Below are 24,841 nucleotides of genomic sequence, written 5' to 3' on the forward strand. Positions count from 1 at the left end.
GGAATGAAAAAACAGAGAGGGAGAGGGAGGGGGAGAGGGAGAGGGAGAGGGAGGGGAGGGGGAAAGGGAGGGGGAGGGGGGAGGGGGAGGGGGAGGGGGAGGGAGAGGGAGAGGGAGAGGGGGAGGGAGAGGGAGAGGGAGAGGGAGAGGGAGAAATATCGATGTGAAAGAGAAACCTCTATTGGCTGCCTCCTGTACATGCTCCAACCAAGGACTGAACCCACAATCTAGGTAAGTGCCCTCATTGGAAATTGAACCTATATTCTTTCAGTGCACTGGATGACATTCCAACCAACTGATCCACACCAGCCAGGGCTACGTCGGTGTTTTAATCATCCCAATAATCATGTGAGATAGATATTCTTTACCTTACCCTAAAATGAGAAAAGTGGCAGAGGCAGGATTTGAGACCAGGAAATACAGATCCAGATGTGAGTCATTAACCACAATAATCCTGTCTCTAAGCTCCTCTGGGGTGGAGACCATGGCTTTAGTTTCCTTCTATTTTTTATCGCACAGTACTGGACCTGGTTGTCACTTAGTGGTGCTTGCTGAATGAATAAATGCTTGAATGAACAAAGAAAGTCTATCTTGGATTCCATGGAAACTGAGACATATACTTGAACTTCCTAGGACTTTGGTTGCCTCCGGGTAATAACTCAACCTAACAGAATCATTTTGCAACACAGTCCTTTTCTACACCATCTTCCTGAAAAGCAAAGGAACTTCATGCAGCCAGGAAGAAATTTCTTTTAGATATGGTTTAATTGGTAGCACTGGCCAGTAGCATGAGCTTGATGGGCCTGGATCCCTACTTCACCATGTTTGCTATCTTCAACTCATAATCAATACAGCCATTTCTTTTATATCAGGATTTCTCAACCTTCACACTGTTGACATTTACATAGACTAGCTTTTGCAGCAACACTGGGGGAGGTGGGGATAAATAAAGATAGAGAAAAAACAAGCAATGCGTAATTATGCTTAGAACTTAAGTTCTAGTTTCCCTTCATCTTTTGGAAAGTTCCTAGGTTTCATCCTGCATCCTCAAAATTCCCCTTAACTGGCTATCTTGAGCACCCCATAACGTAACAAGCCTGATGACTGGTGGACTACAGGGTGACCACAAATTGTTCTTAAAGCTTGTGAACAATCCCAGAATGAATATAACAAAGAAAGAGGACAAAATGATCCACTTCTAAAAACAGCTTACCAAAATAGATGCTCAAAGGTATCTACTGCCTATCAATAAAGAAGCTGGGACAGTGCAATTGTAGAAAGTTATCAAAGACATAGAGTTAAATAAAATAAAATAAAAACAAGTGAAATAATAGTATGTACAGGATTCTAGGACATACAGGTATACATTGTATATGAATGTGTACATATATGCATGTGTGGTATGCAGGAATCTGCTTATGTCTATGTGGTTGCATATAAGCTTGCATAGGCATAGGCATAGAAAACTCTGTAAGTATCCAAGAAACCATTAATTATATCTAGAGTATTTTTTCTTCTTTTTTTTTAGTAAAAGCTGGGGGAGGGGGGAAGGAAGGAAATGGATTTTCATTTATATTTCACTTTCTGAATTTTGTTGTTTTAATTTTTTTTTTTTTTTCGTAAACATGCATCACTGCTATGAGCAAAAACAGGGTTTTGTTTTGGTTTGGTTTGGTTTGGTTCTTCAGATACAAGAAGCCCAGGTCTCACGCAAGGGTTTGAAAACAAAGCAGCACATGAAAGAGAATGGTTTTCTGTTAAGACTGCAAATGCTCACAAAACAAGACAGTGTGTGAAAGGCTCCGGGTTCTGTGTACCAGTAAGAGGCATAATGGAGACAGCTCTTTCCTGGCACTCACTGGGAGACAAAGCCAGCTCCTACCCCGTTAGGGGAATTAAGACCAATAAGTCAAGTGAAATCCTGCTACTCCCTTTTGGGGCAACCTAAACTAATTTCCCCAGCAGTTAAAACCCAATTTTCCCTGCTCTATCCCGCCCACGAGTCTCCTCCTAAAGATCTGATCCATCTTGGCCACAGGGTGCAAGACCTCAAGTCTCCTCCTTTGCCGTCTCCACCACTCTCCAATATGTCAGAAGGCCGGGCCCTCTGCTGGCTTGGCTGTATATCAGCTCTTGAACTTAACAGAGCTTCTCACCTCTAAAATGTTTTGTGGATGCCCCCTACTTCACTGCATAATCATAACAACTAACTATAATAGAGTGTCAAAAAGCATGTTGCCAAAAATAAGATGTTGTGAAATGTTAGTTCACTTGATGTTGAAAAGAAGAAAATGAAGGCTGGCCATTAATGTTGAGCAGTCCAGTTGCTGACCTCATCTGTGCCACGCAAATCCAATCTGGAACCCTAGAAAGCCACATCTGAATCTTTCAAGGTGCGAACAGCCTAAATGCTCTATTAACACAACTCGGACTTCCTTTGCAGTAATTCCCTCACCAAATGCCAGTCCCACCACTTACCTACTAAGTCCTGCGAAGCTTGCTTTCTCCCTCTCGTTTTTTTTTTTTTTTTCTTTTCCTGCCTGTTTCTGTTTTGTGTTTTTTGTTTTTACTTTTTTTTAGGTGTCAGTTCAAATGTGACTCCTCAGAAAAGCTTTCCTGATCAGGGTCTGTAGAATAGGCCCCTCTCCTCCCACCAGCTCCCTGAGTTACTGTCACCTCACTCCAGTCCCTGATAGCATTAACATTCCACACATCCTTTATCTTGGTTTCCTGGCTTATGGTGTACCTTTTACAGGATACTATAAGCTCACAAGTGCTGAGGCCTCATCTGTCTCATCCTCCACTCTATCCCTGTGCCTAGATCAAGGCCAACGCATAGTAGGCAGTCAGGAGACATTTATGAAATGAAAGTGTAGAGTACTCTCATCTACATTCTCACATTTCACCTTGCCTATGAAACAGGCAGGGTCAGAATAATTTTTCTCACTTGAATTACCTGCCCAAAGTCTCATTTTGTAAATGATAAAGCCAGAGCTTATATCTAGGTTTCTGACTCATGCATCCCTAATAACCCCATGGCTCAGCAGCATCCAAAAATTGGTCTTAGAAGGATTGAGAATAGAGTGATTTATCTAGGCTTCAGCAATAGGGCAGAGGAAGGCAAAGACCTGCAGGGGTGAGGTTGGAGAGACAGAGAGGGGAAAGTGGTGAGCTATTATTTTGCATTGCCTTGTTGTGAATTTGTAAGCAATATTATTTCCTTCATCTGAAAGAAATGCAGCTGCCTCTGGGATGGAGGCTTATGAAACCTCTCATCACCAAGCTGGTGTGTGGAACATTCTGCTAATTGAAACAGTAAGTGGAATTTTAGGTAGGTCAGATACAGTTACCCAAATTGGAAAGTGACACCCCAGGCCACACGCAGCAAGCTGGGATCTAAGTCATACATACACCCACACACAACCCCCAAAACTACAGTCATCCACACACCTTATGGCTCCAAGTCTCCCAAATATGCTGACTCATTGGCAGGAGGGAGGGGAGAAGACCCACACAGGAAAGAGCAGGAGGAGAGAGAACAGGGGAGCAGCAGGAACAGAGGAGAGAGGGGGGACGAGGGAGTCAAGAAGAAAGGGACTGCAGAAGAGGGAGGTGGTAAAAGAAGATTTAGGGGGCAGGAAGAAATGAGGACTGTTAACCTGCTAAGATTTTTGCTGCAATGCAAATGCGAATTCAAGGCAATCCTGGGGTCAGGGTTTTTGCCAGGCATTTGTCTGTTTCCATAGAAACCAAAAATTCCTGCATCAATAATCATCTTCCAAATTTCATTGCTCTTTGAGCTTTCTTCCTGTGCCCCCAACACTAGACAAGGAACCGGAGGCTCGCCCAGGGAGAACCGACATAAGGGCAGGCTGGCTACCCTACACCGTCCTAGCCTGAGGCCTCAGGCCTGGACTCAGCCCAGTACCATAGAGCTTCCGTTCTAGCATTTCCACTGATTACCTGACCCCTCCCCCAGGCAAACACAGAGCCTGCTCCTGCCTCCAGCCCTCTCCACAGCACTTCCCCCCCGAGAGCTGCACAGCCTCATGGGCAGCCAACCAAAGGCTGAAAGCCTGGTGAAACCGCGAGCCAAGCTGACAGTGTGCATTCAGCTCCTCCACAAGGGGCTCCTGGTGCATGTGGCAGCGTAGGAAGCCAGTGGGTCACATTTTCCCTTTCTGGACAAGACTGGAACTATTCCCTCCTCTCTTGCCATCCAGGCTAGATGCCTTCAGCTTCCCCGATACCTCCCACCCCATGACCTGTCAGTTGTCAGTCTGTGCATTCTCCTGTGTGATGCTTTCCAGAGCTGCCTCTTTCTCCCACAGCCCCACGGGCACTACCCCGGTGTGGGTGCTTGTTGTTTCTCAGTTGTTCTCCCTGTTCTCCAGGCAGGAAGTCCCTCCCTCCTATCTAAATCAGAAATTCCTGGGCCCAGGAATCTGCATGTCCATCAGCTTCCCGGGGAAACGGGACACAGCTGGGAACCAAAGATGGGATTCAACTTTTACGCCTGCACATCGTCCCCAGGACCCACACATCCCATTCCTTCTTCCTGGAGCTGCAGCAAGACTTTCGTGGGCCCGAGGCACTTTGTCCTCGAGTGCTCATTCTCTCATTAGAAAATTATGTATTTTGACTGCATTTGTACAAAGAATAATAATTTCTGTTATACTCATTTTTAAAATTCTGGTGTCTTTTATTTATTTTTCTCACCAGGAGAGGGGAAGCATTTGTGTCTCATAATTGTTATCCCTAATGTATTCAAGTTTAATTTTAGAGACGAGCCAACTACAGTCTAGTTTGCTGTCTTAGCCAATAAAGGGTCCAGGGAGATTAAGCACAGTAAACCCTGCCATAATGCTATTAATAGGTAAAAAGATGTCAATTTCATAATATGAAGAGCCCCATTATTGCAAGAATAACGAAAACCAATATTTTTCAGTCAGTTGCTACATTAAAATAAATAAAAAAAACACCTTTTTCCAGTTATTAGCTATATAGAGATTATTACAAATAAGTGTGCATCAAACATTTATTTCATTCTCTCCTTTCCTCTCCCTACTGCAGATAAAACCTTAGCTTGTCTCTCCTGAGAAGAGCAGTTGAAAACTGATCTCTTTGTATTCGTTAGTATCATCACGGGGCACATTTTGATGGGGCTTTATTGTCATTTACTGCTTTTCAATGAAAAGTATTCCACATGGTAGTCAAGAGCAACTTTATCTGGATGATGAATCCCATAATAGATAGCATCAAAAGAGCCCAGTCTTTTGGTGAGCTAATTTCTTTGGAGGCCTGGGAGTATAGACCACAGTGGCTCTCAGCAAGTATAAAATTCTTGTTTTTAAAAGAAATTAAAATTAAAACATTTTCATGGTCCTTAAGATTATTGTTACACTGTGCCTGTTGTATATGTTGGCCCTGCCTCACCCCTGCTCCCAAATCTTCGGTGCCCTCCCACTGCCTACAGAATGAAAGTCAGTTTCCTCGGCAGGCTCACGCTGATCTGGATTCAATCTCTCTTCCCAGCGCCACCCACCATACAACTTCCTATTTAGTGAGCTCCAGCCGGTAGGCCTAAATGCGGTTTCTCTCACCACATCATGCATGTGATTCCACTGTGCCTTAGCTCTCAGCCAGAAATAATCTTCCTTTCCTTCCACACCTACTAACTTCTGGCTCAAACATCACATTCCATGGTGGGCTTCCCTAGTTCTCCTGATTGAAACTATGGCTCTTTCTTTTGCACCCCCACAGCATTTTATATGACTCTTATTATACCACTTATTCACCCCGTTGTTTGCCAAATATATCCAATTTTAATGGGTATTTCTCTCACAACATAACATCAGGAAGTGGCTTATAACATATGCCAAACAAATTCAGGTAGAAAACTACCGCAACACGCTAAGAGTCACGTTCTACTCATGCAATCCCAACACTGCACAGAACACCATGAGTCATCTGATTGCTTCCTGGGTGCAGTTATTTGCATGGTTAACACCACACACAGCTGAATTTTAATTTCTATCCCTAGTACCTTTTAAAGTTGTATGTTGATGAATTATTGAAATAAAATTATATTTTAGTCTAGACTAGGGCCTATACATGTCAGGTAAAGCAATTGAAGGTAGTAAAAACTGCCATATTCTTGACACATGCCATGAAATTTTCTAATTCTTTGGACCGTGGAGGACTTATTCCTCAGATACTGAGGTGTTCTGTCAAAAGCTTCCAAGTAAATTTCAGGAGATGTTGTTTAATATGCAACAACTGCAATTTAGTTTTTTTCCTAAATTACAAGTTTGCCAATAAGAAAATGTACAATGTAGGAGAAACAAAGATGGCAGCATAGGGTAGACACCCGAATGCAGCCTACCACAACAAATTTGAATTTATTGATAGAACTGAAAAACAGGGGAGGCATTGCCCTGAAGCGCCAGTCGGCTGGCTGAGAGGTGGCTCTGCCATCTGGGAAGGAGAGAGAAGGCACGCTGAACCTCAGGAACTGTGAAGGTACGGAGAACTGTGTGCGCGAAAAGGCGCTGGCTTAATCCCGGTGCGGAGAGGAAGGGCCGGACAGAGATTGCTGCTGGCTTACTACCTGCACACAGAGAGGGCAGGCCGGGCTGAGTTCGCTACTGGCTTACTCCTGGCGCGGAGAGGGCAAACAGCTAACGCGGCTGGCTTTCTTGTCCGAGAGGAAAACAGAATCACCGTATTGCTCTGATAAACGGCCCCAGACAGGGAGAGGCCAGACTGTCAGGCAGTGGGCAGAGATCTCTTGGAGGTGTGTGAAGCCAGAGGCCATTACTGCGGGACTTGGGGAGGAGCCGAAGGGAAAACAAAGTTTGTCTGCACCAACCCGAGACTCAGCCCTACCTGTGGCTGAGCACAGAAGCTCTCCCAGAGGCTGGCTTTCTCTAAGGACGGACTTGCAGGAATCCAAAGCTTGTCTGCGCCTTTACCAAAGAGGTGCGGGAGCGCCTGCAACCAATCTTCCAAAACTCTCCACGAACAGGACTTTTCTAAGGCGAGACTGACAGGGAACCAAAGATTGTCTGCGCCACCCCGAGACCCCGCCCTATTCAAGCAGAGTACGGAAACCCTCCTAGCTGAGACACTGCTGATCCTCACAGCCAATTGGCTTGGAGATCAACGCTTCCCAGTGATACCAACAATAAGCAAGGCTTAACAACAAGACTGCACACACAGCCCACAAAGAGCTACACCAAGACTGTCCACTGCAGGTAACTGGGAAGGCTGTGCTACTGAGCTCTACCAGAACACCTAGCACACAAAGCTATTCCATCAAATCAGGGAAACAACTAAAATGCAGACAAGAAGAAGGACACAAAGGAAGGAGATGGAGGAAAAGAAAAGATTGGACACTGAGTTCAAAACTACAGTTATAAGGTTATTCAACAATATCCTAAAAAAGGCCGATAAAATAAATGAGACCTATGAGGATATGAAAAGGGAGCAACTAGAAATAATAAGGGATCAACAAGAAATGAAGAAAACATTGTCTGAAATAAAAAATATTATACAAAGTCCTAAAAACAGACTGGAAGATCGCAAGAATCAAGACAAAGATTTAGAACACAAAGAGCCAGAGGACACTCCTCTGCAGAAGGGAGAAGATAAAAGAATCCAGAAAGTTGAAGATAGTGTAAGAAACCTCTGGGACAATTTCAAGCGAACCAACATCAGAATTATGGGGATTCCAGAAGAGAGAGAGCAAGATACTGAAAGAGTACTAGAAGAAATAGTGATAGAAAACTTCCCCCACCTGGGGAAAGAAATAGACTTACAAGTCCAGGAAGCCCACAGAACCCCAAACAAAAGGAATCCAAGGAGGACCACACCAAGACATATCATAATTAAAATTCCAAGAGCAAAAGACAAAGAGAGAATATTAAGAGCAGCAAGAGAAAAGCAGGTAGTGACCTATAAAGGAGCACCCATAAGATTGTCAGCTGATTTCTCAACAGAAACCATGCAGGCCAGACGGGAATGGCAAGAAATATTCAAGGTGATGAATAACAAGAACCTACAGCCAAAAATAATCTACCCAGCAAAGCTATCACTCAGAATCAAAGGACAGATAAAGAGCTTCACAAAAAAAAAAAAGCTAAAAGAGTTCATCACCACCAAACCAGAATTATATGAATTGCTGAAGGAGGTTATTTAGGAAGAGGAAGAAGATAAAGATAAAAATTATGATCAACAAATACGTAGCTATCAACAAGTGAATCTAAAAACCAAGGGAATTAAAAAATCTGATGGACAATATTAACTGGTGAATATAATAGAATCAGAGGTATGGAAGGGGAGTGGACTGACGATTCTCAGGGAAAAGGGGAGTGGGGGTGCGGGAAGAGACTGAACAAAAACTGTGTACCTATGGATGAGGACAATGGGGGATGGGGAAAGGACAGAGGGTGGGGTGGGAACCTGGTGAAGGGGAGCAATTGAGGGGGGGAAGATGATCACATTTGTAATAATCTGAACAATAAAGATTTATTTAAAAAAAAAAAAGAAAATGTACAATGTAAACTCCAGTATTTTTCAATCCACCTCGAAATTACATATTTTTTCCTAAAGAGGTTCAAGATGGTGAGTACAGGTTATAAAAAGCTGTAAGTCACCATAAAGCTTACATATAACTACAGACAGCCAAAGATGAAACAAAAAAAATTTTACTATTAAACCTGAAAATAGCTAAGAGCCATACTTTGTGATAATGATGGGGGAAAAAACAAAAAAAACCCACAGATATACAGATAAAAGCCATCTATTATTAGTCTGTAAAAATAAAAAATAAAAAAGTATATCTTTGGTGTTTCTTTTTTTCTGCTGAAACACATTATCTGGATGATGAATCACACAATAGATAGCATCAAAAAAGCCCAGTCTTTTGAAGAGCTAATTTCTTTACATTTCCACATTATAAAACTCTTGGGGTCTGGGCCTATGTATTCACTTCTTTCTCCCACTTCTAGGGTCCTTGCACATAAAGCATGCTCATTATTGAATTGGTCTAGCTTTCTGCCAGCAGTTTAATTTATTTCGAGTCTGGCCTCATTTCTGTTAAAATCTAGCTGTATGATTATTTCTAGTTTGGATGGACGTATTTCATTATAAATGCCCTTTTTAAAAAATTCAAAATCTACTCATGTTTTCATTCACTCTACCAGTATTTATCAGGCTCTAATAAATACCAAGAATTAACAAGAATGCAAAGGTGAATAAGACCTAGCTTGACTCTGTACTTCCTTTATAGTCTAGAGCCGAGGTCAGCAAACTGCAGTCGCGAGGCACATGTGGCTCTTTGGCCCCTTGAGTGTGGCTCTTCCACAAAATACCATGGCCTGGGTGAGTCTATTTTGAAGAAGTGGCATTAGAAGAAGTTTAAGTTTAAAAATTTGACTCTCAAATGAAATTTCAATCATTGTACTGTTGATATTTGGCTCTGTTAACTAAGGAGTTTGCTGACCACTGGTCTACAGGGAGAGAGAAGCCACAGACAACTCAATGTGATGACAGCTGTGATAGGGATGTATAGGCTGCTGGAGGATCAGGGATAATGACCCTCTCATGCAACCTATAGGGCAGCAGTCACCAACTGGTGGTCCCTGGAGGTCCAAAAGTTTGAGACCACTGCTATAGGGTTTCAGGATACTGAAGCCAGGTCCTGAAGAATGGAGTAGGTGATAACCTGAAAATGTGGACATCACAGGGTGGGGCAAAAGTAGGTATACATTTGTGAGAACTCAAAACACAGATTTTATTCTTGTATTATTATTTATTAATCATTATATTATTTTTCCACATGAATAACCATAAGCCAATTCTTCCCCACTGTATTTGTTAAAAATAATTTTTGTTTCCAATCAGATCTATACTAAATAAGAAAGTAATACAACATTCTTCATTATCCTATACTTTTTTTAAAAAATCAAATCTCACCCAAAGATAGGTTTTATTGACTTTAGAGAGAGAGGAAGAGAGAGAGAAACATCCATTGGTTGCCTCTTGGACATGGTCTGACTGGAGATAGAACCCACAGCCTAGGTATGTGTCCTGACTGGGAATTGAACCTGCAACCTTTTGGTGTATGGGATGGTGCTCCAACCAACTGAGCCACCCGGCCAGGGCCATTATCCTTATACTTTTATCCTTATACTTTTAATTAAACAACTGCTTTATGGCTTGTCATTATGAATTTGGTAAGTAAAGCCTAATGTTGGAACACTTTAGTGACTTAAGATTGGGAGTTCTGCTTTTCCGGATCTACTTTCTAAAGAAGGTGAAAGGCATACAAGAGAAATATGGGGTTTTTGAGCTGATGAATTGGGATCATTGAAGTGCCATTGGGATATCAGAGGATTACCTTTGAATGACAATCTTTTCTAGTGAAAATTCCAATGAAGAGAAATAGAGCCAGGGCAGGTAGAAAGCTCTGCAAGTTACATACGGCTAGGCGGTCATTCTGGAATCTACTACTTGGAAATCTGTTGACTTAGAAAGTCATTACACTTCTCTAAACATCCGTCACTCTTTCATTTAAAGCAGAGGGGAAAGTCGAAGTAGGTATTGTTTTGTTTTTGTTTTTGTTTTTCAACAATCTAGCTATCACTAAGTGGCTATTTTACCCTGAACCAGTCTCCTGCCATCTCTAAGAATATGTTTCCTCATCTGATTGGAAGGGCACAGACAGTAATGAGAAGAAAGATTGCAAATATATTTTCATGTTGTTTTAAGCCTCAAAGTAAAGCTCTATTATGATTCTCCTTTCATAATGGGGAACAAGCTTAATTATTTTCTAGATTTTATAGCTAGTAACAATTGTGAAGAAATTCAATCCCAAATCCCTAGGCACATCCACATGCTGCTTACTTTACCTATTAGAATGCTGGGTAAATGAAATGAGATTACTGTCCAAGTGTTCAATCTATTAGAAATAGCCATACAGGTATACGGTATTGTTAAGATTAAGCTTTAAATTCTCTAGAGGGACCTCGACACATTTTTCTCCATTCATAAACATTCCTGTTAGAGCAAAAGCCCCATGAACCACCAATCTTATGCAGCATGTCACAGTACAATCAGTTGAATGAATGGGCAGAGTACTGCTCCTTTAGAAATGATCTATGAGTTTAATTAAATATCTTAAACAAATGGATACATTTACACTGCATAAAGCCACTCATTGAGGATCTTACAAGAAAAGACTATGATTAGACAAGACAGATATAGTTGCACTAGTAAATGAAACACGCTACCCACTGAGAGAAACCCCATTTTCTGGGCCCAATCCCTCATCCAAACCAGACAAACAGCATCCGCCTAAATTACATTCTCAATTGCAAATATGCACCAAAATAGTCATTAAATACAAAGCCACAGCATTCCCCCTAACCAGAGGGAGAGGGATAGGGATGAATCCCTGCAACTTCTTCATATAGTGCTAGTTTGATTAAGCTGAAGAATCAACTCCAAATAATAGCATTTTAGAGATAACAATATTAATAATAAAATGCTTTCCCATTATAATAGTTTATCAAGGCAGTTCATTCTTCTTTAAATTTATTGAAAAACTGATTTATTGAAAAAGATAATCTTTAAAGAACCAGGATTTACCACTGGGGGCTGTGTGTTTGAGTTACTGCCCCCTAGAGGCCAAAAGTTTCTCTCTAATTCCGCACAGTGCTTGGCACAGTACCTGGCAAATAACAAGCTCAGGAAATACGTGTTGAATTTATTCTAGAATGTAATATACTTAAAAAAGAATTCCAATTCCAAAAGTGAAAATCCTTATAAAAGTTAGGTACACAAAATTTCATAATTCTTTCATTTCCCTGAAGTGCGGCTTCTCCATACTCATTTGGAAACTATTCATTTTCATTTCATTTATTTGTTTACATGTCCACTGTGTTCCAGAAGGGATTACAGTGGTATCATTTGGAATACACGAATCTTTAAGACTTAAATGAGACAATATCTAGTTTAAAGATGGTTTGGGTTTTGAGGAATCACAGATTTGGAAAAACATAAGTCAAATAACCATGTACAACATCAATACCAAAGCTCTTGAAACCATCAGTCCCATCTCAGCTTCAATTTAAAATGATCCTGAGAGAACATCCTGCCAATACTTTATTTAACTTCAGTAAGAGTTTGCATGGGTAAAATTCATTTTCAGGCCAGGGCACTGGAACATGTGTTAACAATATTCATCCCATTTATGGGATGAGAAAGAAAATGGCAGCCCAGCGAGGGTACACAATTAAAGAAGTAAGCATTTGTTTGCAAAATGCAGGAATTAAACTTTAAAGTTTCATTACTTTCCAAACGACCAAACATGAATCTTCCCTCTGGAGTCCTCAGTTGTCCCATATTAAAGTTATCAATGTAGCAGAAACCACTGAACACTTCAATTATAAATTATCTCTCTGTGAACACACCTTGTGTCCTGGTTCCTTGAAAAAGTAAGAAAACAACTAGAACACTACTCCTGGTCCAACATGGATATATTAAATGACTGTTTTGCTATGAAAGTCACTAAAAAAGCATTTTCAAGAGCAAATTTCAACTTGCTAAATTGCTTTATAGAAGATGGTTGCAAGCCCAGATACAATGGAAGCATTCCCATTTTCCTTACATGTAAAGGTTTATGAAATATCAATACACTCAATGCAAATGCCTAAAAAAAATTTTAAAAAGCTCAAAGACAAAAACAAAACAAAACCAAAAAAAACTTTCATTGTGTCATTGTGCAAATCATGAAAGCTTTGTAAAAGGGTTCTAGATCCCAGGTAAAAACTTCTCAAGAAACAGCATCAACCCTGGCAGAGAGCAGAATGGAGAGGTGGGTAGAGTTTTACACAATTGCAAGTAGGTAACATCCGCACGACCAGAACAACTGGAATAAATACCGTCCCCGGGCTGCAAACACAATCAAGCACTTGCTCCTTCCTCTCTCCCGCTCTCCCCTAGCAGGATAGTGAAAGCAGCTGCCTCTCCCCGCCCTCCTTCCCAGCCGCTCGTCGCGCCACCCCTTCCCCTCCCCTGCTCACCCTTCCTCTCCCCGCTCGCTCCCAGCAGGTGAATTCAGCAGCCTAAGCCAGATCAAGAGGCGCTCACTACGGTCACTGGGCCTCCAGACCAACCTAACATTTCCTAGCTCCCTGGATTAGAGAAATTAAAGACGCGACACCCTGGTGGTATTAGGTGCCCGGGCCTCTCGCAGGCCAGGGCTGGGGTGGGGGCCTCGGGCTAGGGGACTGGGCCGGGCCTGGAGGGCCCGCGGAGTTGAGGCCGGCACTCCCGCCCGCCCGCGGCGCTACCTGAGCTGTCCATGGTGCTGGCGCGGTCCGCAGGCTGCCGGGCGGGACTCCGCGCCGCCGCCGCCCCGACATTCACTCTCTGCTTGGCGCCACCCCCGCCGCTCCCGGCACTTAGGTCCCCGTTACTGTCCACCAGCTGCAAGGATTCATAACCATCGTTGCTGGCCTTTTTCCGGTAGCTCCCGAGGAGGCTCATGGGCAAGCCCAGAGAAGAGGAAAGAAATCAACCTGGGAGACGACGAATGGAGAGGTGGAAGGTGGGAAGGACTAGAGGAGAGATTTTTTTTTTTCTTTTTTAAGGAAGGAAGAAAGAAAGAAAAATGATCAACTGCCCGACATGACGCCAAGAGGAGGGAAAGAGGGAGCGGCCTCCGGGAGAGGAGCTGTGCCCTGCGGGGCGCAAGAAGCCACCGCCCTGGGCAGACCAGCCGCTCTGGGCGCCCGGCGCAAGGGAGGAAGGGAAGGAGAGAGGGAGGGAGCGAGGGGGCGGCGCGCGCGTCCTCGGAGCCGCCACGGCGGAGCCGCGGGCCCGCCGAGCTCCAGGCTCCGGGCCAGCCACGCTCCGGCTGGAGAGTGCCCGCCTGGAAGCCACCCTAAAGGGGTTGCCGTGTCGCCCCGCGCAGAAGGGCAGCCCCAAGCGCGCCTGGCCGGCGGGAAGGAAGACAAGAGAGGGAGAACGGGAGGGGAGCTTCTCGGGGAGGTGGGCTGAAGGCGGAAAACGGGGCGGGATGGGAGGGGGAGGGACGACTGCGGCCAGGAAGGAGTAGAGGGTGTTTTCTTTGGAGTGTTGAGCTGAAGAAAGGGGGCTGGGTGCCTCTGGCTGGTAAAGCTTTGGGGATGAAGGGGTTTCTTGGTAAGATCCAGACACGCCCATTTCGTATCACTTAACCTACATTTGCTGGAAGATTCGGCAAGTCAAAGGCCCCCCCCTGCCCCCCCCCTCCCGCACGGTTACTGTCCTGGAGGGCTGACCTGTCACTCAAATGAACTGGCTATAGTGTCCGCTAGAAGAGAAACAGCGGTTGTTTTGTGCACATTTCACATAATGGGCATGACCCCTACGCGAGAGATGGAAGAGCTAGCCATTCTAACGCTAACGCTAGGAGGCAACTGGGGTCTCTTCCACCTAGTGGATGTATGTGACTGTTGAGTAACTATTTGTTGAAGGAATAAATTGGGGAAGAAGAAGAAAGGGACGCACAGTTGAATCCGGTGCAGTTTCAGATCTGACCTCATTTACCTTGGGACCCAGAGAAAGGACCAAACCACTCAGCTGGCTTGAGGGGATAGTTGGGAAGCAAGCTAAACAAGGACTTTCTTTCCATTTTCTAGCCCCTCCCCGTTTTGTTTTGTTTTTTCTTTTGTCGTGTGAGGCAAAGAAAGCAGTCACTCATTGTTAGAGAATTTATCATGAAGGCAATGAAGCTCAGGGATCAAAAAGGCCCCTTTCTTGCCGGAGCCCCTTACAAGACTGTGTACCTAATCTAACATTTGTCATTCCATATTTTTATTCTTCAAGTGGACCCCAACGTTGTATATGTTTCAAGCCTTATAAAACCTGGATGTAACTGTAATTCTTAAAATGAAATTACCAAATGTCCATTTTCACCTGAATTAATAAGACTGCAGAAGTATCCATCATTCACATCATTTCAGGAGAAGATCAAGTGAAATTTTTTAATAAAAAGGAACCTTTTCCCTATAAGGATTTGGAATGCTAAGTGAAAAACTTTTCCAAAGTCATCTGACAGAGTTTCATCACCAAAACAAGAAAATAGGTACATGTGTGTAAAATCTTCTTACATCTTAGTTTTGCCTTCTCTCCTTTCCTGGCTTTCTTTAGCTATTATGATTTCGGTCTCCTAAGGACACAAACTCAAACTATTCATTCCAAGACACTTCAGTCCAAATCACTTGGGATCCAAAGAGTTTCCTGGAAGCTCGAGCTCTACATAGGCCTACATAAAATAAATCAAACGGGTTGGGAGACGTTTTCTATTCAAGGATCACGCAAATGCAAATCCTTGTAGGAAGAGGATGAATCAGTAGAGAGGCCTAGATTGTGTAGTAGAATTGTGCGGCCGAAATCTGTATAATTTTGTTCATCAGTTTCACCCAAATAAATTCAATTTTTTTAAATGCTGTCTTATCCTCCAGCCCCTGACCAGCTGCTTTCCTAACTGCATTACCTGGTGAAAGTATGATCTGACCTAAATCCCAAACCAGTTAATGCTCATTTACAACATCAAACAACTTGAGTGATGACGGTTAAAATTGTAATAAAATTTTAAACACAAATTTTATACTTCCAGTTTTTTAAGTAAATCTTTTCCAATTTTATATTAAATAATCTTTTTCTGCACATTTCCTTCTCATTTAATTCATTACTAATCCACAGGGAGAATAAATACCCAGAGTTCATCATGTGCCTTGTCAAATTCTGGATTTATAATCACAGGATTAAGAGAATTTAGAGAAGATCATTTTTGAAAAGTGAAAATTTTTTTCAAAAAGAGCACACTCAGTTATTTTTGCTGAACCGTTTTTCAGAGTTGCAGACATATTGCTGGAATATATTTAGGTGAAACATATTTTTAAATAACTATCTCCCCAGTTTGCAAATTTAAAGAAAAAACATGAATGGGTTACAGGGACCACTTTATTTTTTAATTTTACTTTTAATTTAATATTAACAAAGTCAATTATAATAACTCTTAAAAACCCTACAAAATTAGAGATATAATGAGCATATCAGACCAGCTGGTTTGGCTCGTTGGTTTAGCATTGTCCTATGCTCAGGTCAGGGTACATGCCCAGGTTTCTGGCTCAATTCACACTACATTTTTGGTGGGGGTAGAAGACAAATAGATTACACAACCTAGCAGAGATTATTATCTTTGCTTTCTGATTTCCAGGAACTATAACACAATGGTTACGATTGAGGTTCTGGAACCATATTTCCTAGGATTGAATCCTAGTTTCCCAGAATCTATGGGGAACCCTAGTTCCCCAGAACTCTCTATGACCTTGGGCAAGTTACTTAACCTCTCTGTCTCACTTTTCTCCTCTGTAAAATGAGTGTAAAAGTACCATAAAAGTAAGGTGGTAGTGAAAATTAAATATAGTAAATGCTTAGCAAATGCTATTATCACTGTTGTTCTATTATTTTTGTATGGGTCACTTTTTCAAAAACACAATTTCTTATCTGTAAAATGGGGCTAAATTCTGTCCTGCCTACTTAAAAGATTATCATTATGATGTATAATAATTTTAAAAAGTGTCATGTAAAATGTGAAGTGATTGTTCTGCTTTGAGTTTTTAGGCATTTTCTTGCATGTCTTTCCCATTAGACTTTGGACTCTTTGGTGACAAAAATCCATGTTTTGTCCCTGTCCGCCTCACACTCATTAGAAATTGAGTAAATATCTCTTGAATTAATAAGTTTAATGAGTAAATAAAAATGTATTAGCATCAATCACCTCATCTCATGATTTTTAAAAACTAAATGTTGTGATCTACTAGTAGATATAAAATAAGCATGGCAATTCATGACCATTATTTTAATAAAAATGGAACAGGTTGGAAAACATCAGTTTGGGCATATGGTAAGATACTGTTTCTTCAAATACTATTTTGGGTTTCTGGGGTGTGTGTGTGTGTGTGTGTGTGTGTGTGTGTGTGATTCTGCTCAAAAATGACATAAATGTATTTCTCACTATGGGTCCCTGTATTTAAATGTTTGAATGTCTATATATGACAGAACCTCCAGTACTGAGAGGTCCTAGTTTTCCCTAATTTTTTAATCCTCACCTGAGAATATGTTTTTATTGATTTTAGAGAGAGAGGAAGTGGAGAGAGGGGAGAGGAAGAGAGGGGGGAGAGGGGGAGAGAGAGAGAGAGAGAGAGGATCAGTTGCCTTCTATATGTGCTCCAACGGGGCAATCAAACCTACAACCTAGGTATGTGCCTGAGAGGGAATAGAACCCACAACCTTTTGGTGTATGGAACGATTCTCCAAACAACTAAGCCCCCCAGCCAGGGGTAGTTTTCACAATTTTTAATGACCTCTACACTGTGACATCTGAATTTACTTGGATAATTGGACAACAAAGAATTCTAGCTAACCAGATAGCAAATGAGGGCAGAGCTTCTACTGTGTTCTCTCTGCTGCAAAATGCATTGTGATTAGGTTTCTAAAATGCACTTTTTCAATTTTCTGCTTTAGTTCATATAAATCAATGAATAGCATTGAAACTTCCTTTGGCAACACGCCTCAGGTCCATAATTCAGATGATCTCCTTATTGAAGAAGGCCTGTGGATATAGTTGGTACAAGGTACTGAAACTAAAAGCGAGGTGCTCCAACTGGCCCTCAGACCAGTTTTTGTTTGTCCTGTACCTAAAAAAAAACAATTTTTTTTTTAATTTAGATGCCTTCACAGAAGGTAGATAGGCTTCAGTTTGAGTGCCACATTTCATCACCACTTCCCAGTGTATGATACCCAGTCTGTCCCGCTCATTCCCATCGTCAGTCAGACCTTGCACAGTGTAGTGGCCACAGCCAGGGAGTAACACCACCAAGACAAGTGCCAAAAGCCACATCTACAGGCCACAGTCCAAATGAAAGACTGGGAATAGGCTGGAAATCCTCTCCTTCCTCTATTATTAATAAGCAGAGTGGCCTTAATAATCATTCTCTTTCTCTTAGCAATAAAATGGAAGGTGTTAAATCACACGATTTTCCTATTCTTCTTAAAACTTTACTTGTCATTTTCCTCTTTCTCCTTCAAATAAAGCCCAGAGGGGGAAAAACATGACCATTTAAGTGTTCCAGTAGCTAAGTCCCAGTTAATCTGAGTTTTTCTATAGAACATACACATAAATAGTGACAGCTGACAAGAGTTACACATAGAGCAGTGATTTTCAACCAGTGTGCCTCCAGAATTTTTAAAACAAGCAATACCTGACTGTTTAGTCAGGGCCAATGACCTCTTTTCCCTTAGATTGTCAAATAAAAAAGTGGCAACCAACAAAACAACAATACCTGTCTGGTGTGAATGCTCTGTCTTGAACCATAAATATACTAGAGGCCCGGTGCACGAAATTCATGCATGGTGGGGAAGTGTCCTGGGACCCCTTGAGGGATGTCCAACTGCTGGTTTAAGCCTGATCCAGGACTGCTGGCTCCCAACCACTCACCTACCTGCCTGCCTGATTGCCCCTAACTGCTTCTGCCTGCCAGCCTGATCACCCCCTAACCACTCCCCTGCAGCCTGATCAACACCTAACTGATCCCCTGTCTGTCTGGTTGCCCCCAACTGCCCTCCCTTGCAGACCAGGTCACCCCTAACTGCCCTCCCCTATAGGCCTTGTCAACCCTAACTTCCCTCCCCTGCAGGCCTGCCCCCCCCCCTCAATTGTCCTGCTCTGAAGCCCTGGTTGCCCCTAACTGCCCCCCCCTACAGGCCTGGTTCTCCACAACTTCCCTCCCTTGCAGGCCTGGTCACCACAACTGCCCTCCCCTGCAGGCCCAGTCACTTCCAACTGCTTTCCCCTATAGGCATGGTCACCCCTAACTGCCCTTCCCTGCAGGCCTGAGTCCCCTCCCCGCAATTGTCCTGCTCTGCAGCCTTGGTCACCCCTAACTGCCCTCCCCTACTGGCCTGGTCCCCTAACTGCCCTCCCCTGGAGGTCTGGTCCCTCCCAACTGCCCTTCCCTGCCAGCCATCTTATGACGGCCATCTTGTTTCCAATAGGGGCAGCCATCCTGTGTGTTTGGAGTGATGGTCAATTTGAATATTACTCTTTTATTAATAGATAGGTCATATAATAGAAATGCAACTTATTGGTCACATTGCATACAAAATTGCATCTGATTAATTAATTATTGGTAACAGAAATCTTTATATACATATAGAAGCACATGATTTTTTAAAAAGTTACTTTGGAGCAAAAAACACAGGTAATTATTATTTTTGTAAATCAATCAAAATTATACCTTTTTTTTTTTGTCAGATCAGCAAAACATAAATTGTTTAGTGTGCTACAGAATTTTAGTAATTAGCTTATATGTGCCAGGAGATGAAGAAGGTTGAAAATTGCTGACACAGAGCAGTACAATGAGAGACAAGGAAGTATGCTAGGAAAAACTGAGTGAGCTGATGCTTAATAGAAGAAAATCCCAATTATTCCCACAATATTCCTGAGGACTGAGGTTGTCTGTTCTGGGTGCCTGATGGAAGTGCTAAGTTTCCCAGAAAAATAGGACACATTTTTCCAGGCAGGATATATTTTTTAAGATAATTCCCTGGGGATTGAGGGGACAATTCCCCCAAACCTGTGCTTCCTTAAAGCTCTGATAATAAGAAAAACAACTGCTATTGGTTATTTACCATTTGCCAGGTACCTTAACTACTTTATCACCTTCTCAACAACTCTGCAAAGATATTATCCTTATTTTGAGGCAAACTGGAGGGGTTGAGTAACTTGCCCAAGCTCACAGAACTACCAATCACTTAGGATTCAAACTCCAGTCTTACTGTCCATGCTCTGGCCACTGCACCAGACTGAAGAGGTGGTTCTGGTGGGCAAAGTGAAAGCCAGAGGATGCCTCAGTCATTCCTGGTATGTCCTAAGTGTGGCCAGTGAGAAATGGTTTGGACACCCTGTGGGACCTACCCTTGCTTTGCTATCAGTTCTGCTCGGTGAAACATGAAAGTTTTCAATTACTGCGGCTTCCCAATAGGCAGGCTCATTTGTAACCATCTGGGCTAGAGGAGTTTGTATGCTGTGCTCCTGAAAATTGATACTTTGCTAGTCTTTGGCCTCATTTTAAATCTCTAGTAGAAAAAAAAAACTTTATTTTAATTAAAAGCAAGTTTCTAGCTTTAAAAAAAAAAAAAAGCTTGGTCTCTGTATTTGCACATGTATGTGTATACGTGTGTGTGTGTGTGTGTGTGTGTGTATGCAAATTAAGAAGACATCAAGTCATTGTGGAAAACCACTAGCTTTGGGGGGGAAAGTACAATTATGTTTAAGTTCTGGACCTGTCAATGTAACTTTTCTATAATCTATTTATCAGCCTCATTTTCTCTATATAAAATTGGGGAGACTACTTTGCCTCCCTCATAGGAAGAATCAGATGAAATAGGGTACATGAAAGCATATGATAAATGCTAAAGCCGTACTGAAATACTGTATTTCATCACATCTAAGAAATCATGCATTTTATTTTATTTTATTTTATTTTAAATATTTTTAGCCCTAGCTGGTTTGGCTCAATGGATAGTCAGCCTGCAGACTGAAGGATCCCAGGCTCTATTCCAGCCTTTTCTTTCTTCTCTAAAACCTATAAAATATATTTTTTTTAAATATTTTTTCTGCAAGCCTCCAGCGTGCTTGGGTCTGGAGTGACCCTGTGCATTCCTACAATGCTTGTGAGAACATTTTGGAACAGTTTGAGGCCTTGTCCTGCTGCATCCGGAGCAGTTATAGAAATTTCAGACAGTCACAAAAAAAGCAAATGAAAACAAACAAAACACAAAACAATAACAACAAAAATAAATAATGTCTTCCCTAATATATTCAATATATATAATTATATATATTAATTATATATATATAAGTTTATTTATTTATTTATTTTTACTGATTTTTTGAGAGAGGGGAAGGGTGAGAGAAACATTTACTTGAGAGTGAAACATTGATTGGCTGCCCCTTGCATGACGCCTCCTGGGATCAAGAGTCTGACTTTTCAAGGACAGGCTCCTGGTATAACAAAGTTACACCTACATTACCATTTAAAGATAACTCATGGAAGCGCCTGTCCCTTTCATCTGTCATCTTATAAGCAGGGAAACTTCAGTTTCTCAAATAGACAGACACCAACAGACTAAGCTAGCTCTGTGCTCAACTGCAATCAATCCTGGGGAAAACAAGACTCAAAATTTTTGCATGGTGAACAGTTTTCCAAAGTCAGAAGCAAATATACACTGAAGTGAATGTTTTCCTAAATTCTAGATACTCTCATGATTGGCCCTGAGCTCATTATATAAGACTAGAGGCCCATTGCACAAAGAGATTCGTGCAATAAGCCTTCTTTCCCTTGGCTTCCAGCACTGGTTTTCCTCCAGTACTCGGGACCCAGGCCTTCACTCTGGCCAGAGTCTGCCTTCTTTGTCTTCCCTATAGACTTCGGAGTCTGCAGTCTTATCTTCGTTGTGGCACTCTGCTCCTGTAGATCCTTAAAATATAATTATTTTGTGCCTAAAGGTTGTGAGCCCTAGAGTATGTGGCAAATCCTCTGCAATGATGCTGAGGAAGGCAGTGGTGAACCCCAAATGCATACAGAGCCAATTTTTGGGGTGCTGAATCTCCAGGCAGTTTCTAAGACACCAACCCACTGCTGCCCACTTGACTACATCTAACGGCAGAGAAAGAACCAGAATTTCCTCACCACTAAATTAAGAGCCTAGGTTTCTCATGTATTACTCATCTAACTGTGAAAGGTCTTTTGAGGAGGATTACCATGGCCATGTCATACCTATGGAGACAGGGCTCTGAAATACAGCTAAGCATGGGCAAAGCAGTGATTGTCAGTGATCCCCAATGTCCCTTTCCGCCTTCTAGGCTAATAGAACCCATTCCTTTTCTCTTTCTTCTGGTAAAACGTGGAGCTCCAACAGGTGTCTTGGGCCATGAGATGACCTTGAAATGGAGGACTTTTGACAATGAAATAAGTGTAGTTAGAAGTGCAATAGGAAAGAAGAACCCTGATCCCTAGAGAACTATGGCAGCCCTATACTGATTATTTCTAGACTCTTAAAGGTGAGAGAGAAACAAACCATTTTGTCTTAAGTGGTTTTTATTTTGCTTTGTTGTTGTTGTTGTTGTTATGTGCACCCAAACCTAATCCTAACTAGGATACAAACTACAAGCTAAACACTGTATTTTATTTATTTGCCACAACATTTGCTAGGAACAACATAAAGTCTATGTGTTCATGGACAAATTAGTTAACTTCTCTATGCCTCAGTTTTCTCACCGGTAAAATAGTAGCATCTTTGGGCAGCTGTTAGAATTGTATGTTATAAAATACATAAAGAGCTTAGCACAGTGCCTGCCACATAAAGTTCAGTGAACGTGACCTTTGTTATGTCTTGTCATTGTCCTTTGACTGATACGCGGTTGGGTCCACTGTGCATAAATCCAAAGCCAGTGATCTCTCCACCTCACTCTGCTGAGATATTGCCCTCCTGGCCAGAGCTACCCAGAGCTGCAGAACTCTGACCATGTCATCAGTGAACGCCCTGGAAGAGTTGCCCTTTCCTTGGAATGCACTTTTTTTGGTCTGCCCAAATAATCTCAGTGCAGTCTGGGACATTTTAAGCCATCAAAGTTGATGCAGAACTTAAAGCAAAGTGTCAACACTTATGCCATAGTAATTCTGAGTCTATTTACTTCACTATGGCCAAATGAGAGAGTATGACTTGTCTTTTGTGCTAAAAATGAGGAAGTGTGAGTGACAGGTTGGGCATCTTATTGTACTGTGTGTTGTTGTTTTTTTCTTTTACTTTCTATTGTGGAAATTTTCAAACATATATAGAATACAGAAAATCATATAATGGATCCTTTGTACCCATCATTCAGTATCAACAATTACCACGTCATGGCCAATCATGTTTTACATATATAGACACCTAACTACTTTTAAGCAAATTCTAGATTTTGTATCATTTCATCAGTAAATAGCTCAGTATATAGCATTTTAATGTTTGTAAAATGCCTACTGTATTTTCTCTGCACTAGAAACAGGACAAGGTGACATTAATCTGTCTGCTGAGAAGCTAAAGCTATCCACCAGGGGTCTTTGAGGAGACTGTCAGTTTTCTTATTCCCCAGTAGACATGACATATCAGTCCATTCAACTTCCTGTCCCCACTCTCAGCACACCCTCCCCAGCCCCACAAACTTACCTCTTCAAGCACTAGTTGTGATCTCAGGCCTTGCTACCCAAGAAATCTAGAAATCAGTCTGCAATTGAGTTTTTCCAAAACACAATAAATTTCTGGAATATTAAAGTTGGAAGGAATTGTAAAGGGTAGACTAACCCTTTCAAGTTAGAAATAAGAAAATTGAGACAGAGAAATGAGCAAACTGATTCACATTTGAGCTTTCAAAACTGCAGATCCAATTATGTGACTCAGCAGCTTAAAACTATTCGAGGGTTTCCGCCACCCTCAGTCTGAAGTATTTGACGTAATGGACCCTTCACATTCGAAGACTCAGCCCTCTCCACTTTCCCCCTTTCCTCATGCTGCCTTAAAGTCCATAGGGCTTCTTTGTAATCTCCTGCCTGGCCAATTCCCACTTGCCCTTCAGATCCCTGCATAGATAGCATTTCACCAAGAAATCATCAAAGTTCTCAAAACCAAGTTAGGTATGATTTCATGTGGTCCCATAGAACGTTGTACATATTTGAACATAAACTTACAATGCACTACACTGAAATTTCCCGTTACATATATGACTCCCCACATCAGATTGTGGGCCATGTTTGGTACCTAACTCCATGCCTGATAAATACTTATTAAATGAATGACTAAAGCTACTTGGAAGAGTCCATGAAAGACATATGGGAAACTGCTCTGTATATGTTTAGCACCCAACAAAGGTTAATCATTGCATTTATAACTGCATAAGGCCACAGTGCTACAACTATATATAAAGGACTCACCAGTTCATATCAGAGTTATTAGTATTCCATCACACTGTTTAATATGAATCTGGTAACTATAAATAGCAGTAACTATTTTCCTATGCAAATAAAACCACTTCTACTGGGTTAAGGAAAACACACAGCCTTAGAACCTTTTGAAATCATTTTAGTTTGAAAATGTTCACTTTTTTATCTTAGTAGAAAATTCATACACTGCAAATCATTTTCCTGAAAGAATTATGACTCATCATTTTACAGATTATTTCCTTTGGGCCAAATAGTGTTTATGGATAACAAAACATGACACTTTCACCTTTGGCTCTGAAATCACCATGCTCATGTGGTACAGAGATAGGGAACCATGTGTTTGTTGAAAAATTAAATGTAGAAGTTCTCCAAAGAAAGGGTTAGATCACAAATTACAGGAACAAACTGCCCAAGTTGTGGTAAGTATGTTTTAAGCTCCTCACTATTCAGATAAAGTTAGAGCTTTTCCATAACCTTTAAATCTTTGCCGGCAAAATAGTGTTGGTTTTCTATTCAAGAAAGATGGATGTGAGTACTGCATTTACCTATATTGCCATCCTGACTGAAAGTCCCTACAACTGGTTTCTTAAATGTATTAATAACCTACTTTCTATATCTATTTTAAATTTATATGCATCACCTCACTGGAGTTACATTAAGCCCAACACATTCCTCTAATCAGTCTGCTGTAGTTTTTGACATTTATCAAACAAGATGAAAAAGATGGTTTATGGGCTTTT

General features: G+C 41.7%; 1 protein-coding gene and 1 non-coding gene across 7 annotated transcripts in view; one reads left to right on the top strand and one right to left on the bottom strand.

Moving 5' to 3' along the window:
- DNAJC6 (DnaJ heat shock protein family (Hsp40) member C6) overlaps nt 1-24,841 on the bottom strand; it is a 131,107-nt gene that overhangs the window by 79,489 nt on the left and 26,777 nt on the right. The window contains exon 1 of one of the 6 annotated variants that reach the window (XM_036443851.2): nt 13,359-13,644. The exons of 3 other annotated variants lie outside the window; for them this stretch is intronic. In XM_036443851.2, the coding sequence (XP_036299744.1) occupies nt 13,359-13,554 (196 nt within the window). In that variant the 5' untranslated portion in view covers nt 13,555-13,644. Of the gene's footprint in view, nt 1-13,358; nt 13,645-24,841 lie in introns of those variants that run through there. 2 more of the 6 variants (XM_036443847.2, XM_036443848.2) reach the window with 2 other exon arrangements.
- On the top strand, nt 20,737-20,866 carry LOC118725139. The gene has a single exon (XR_004989880.1). It is a non-coding gene; the product is annotated as a small nucleolar RNA SNORA9 (small nucleolar RNA).

Source organism: Pipistrellus kuhlii, unplaced genomic scaffold (genome assembly GCF_014108245.1).
Source record: "Pipistrellus kuhlii isolate mPipKuh1 unplaced genomic scaffold, mPipKuh1.p scaffold_m20_p_2, whole genome shotgun sequence".
NCBI classification, from domain to species: domain Eukaryota; kingdom Metazoa; phylum Chordata; class Mammalia; order Chiroptera; family Vespertilionidae; genus Pipistrellus; species Pipistrellus kuhlii.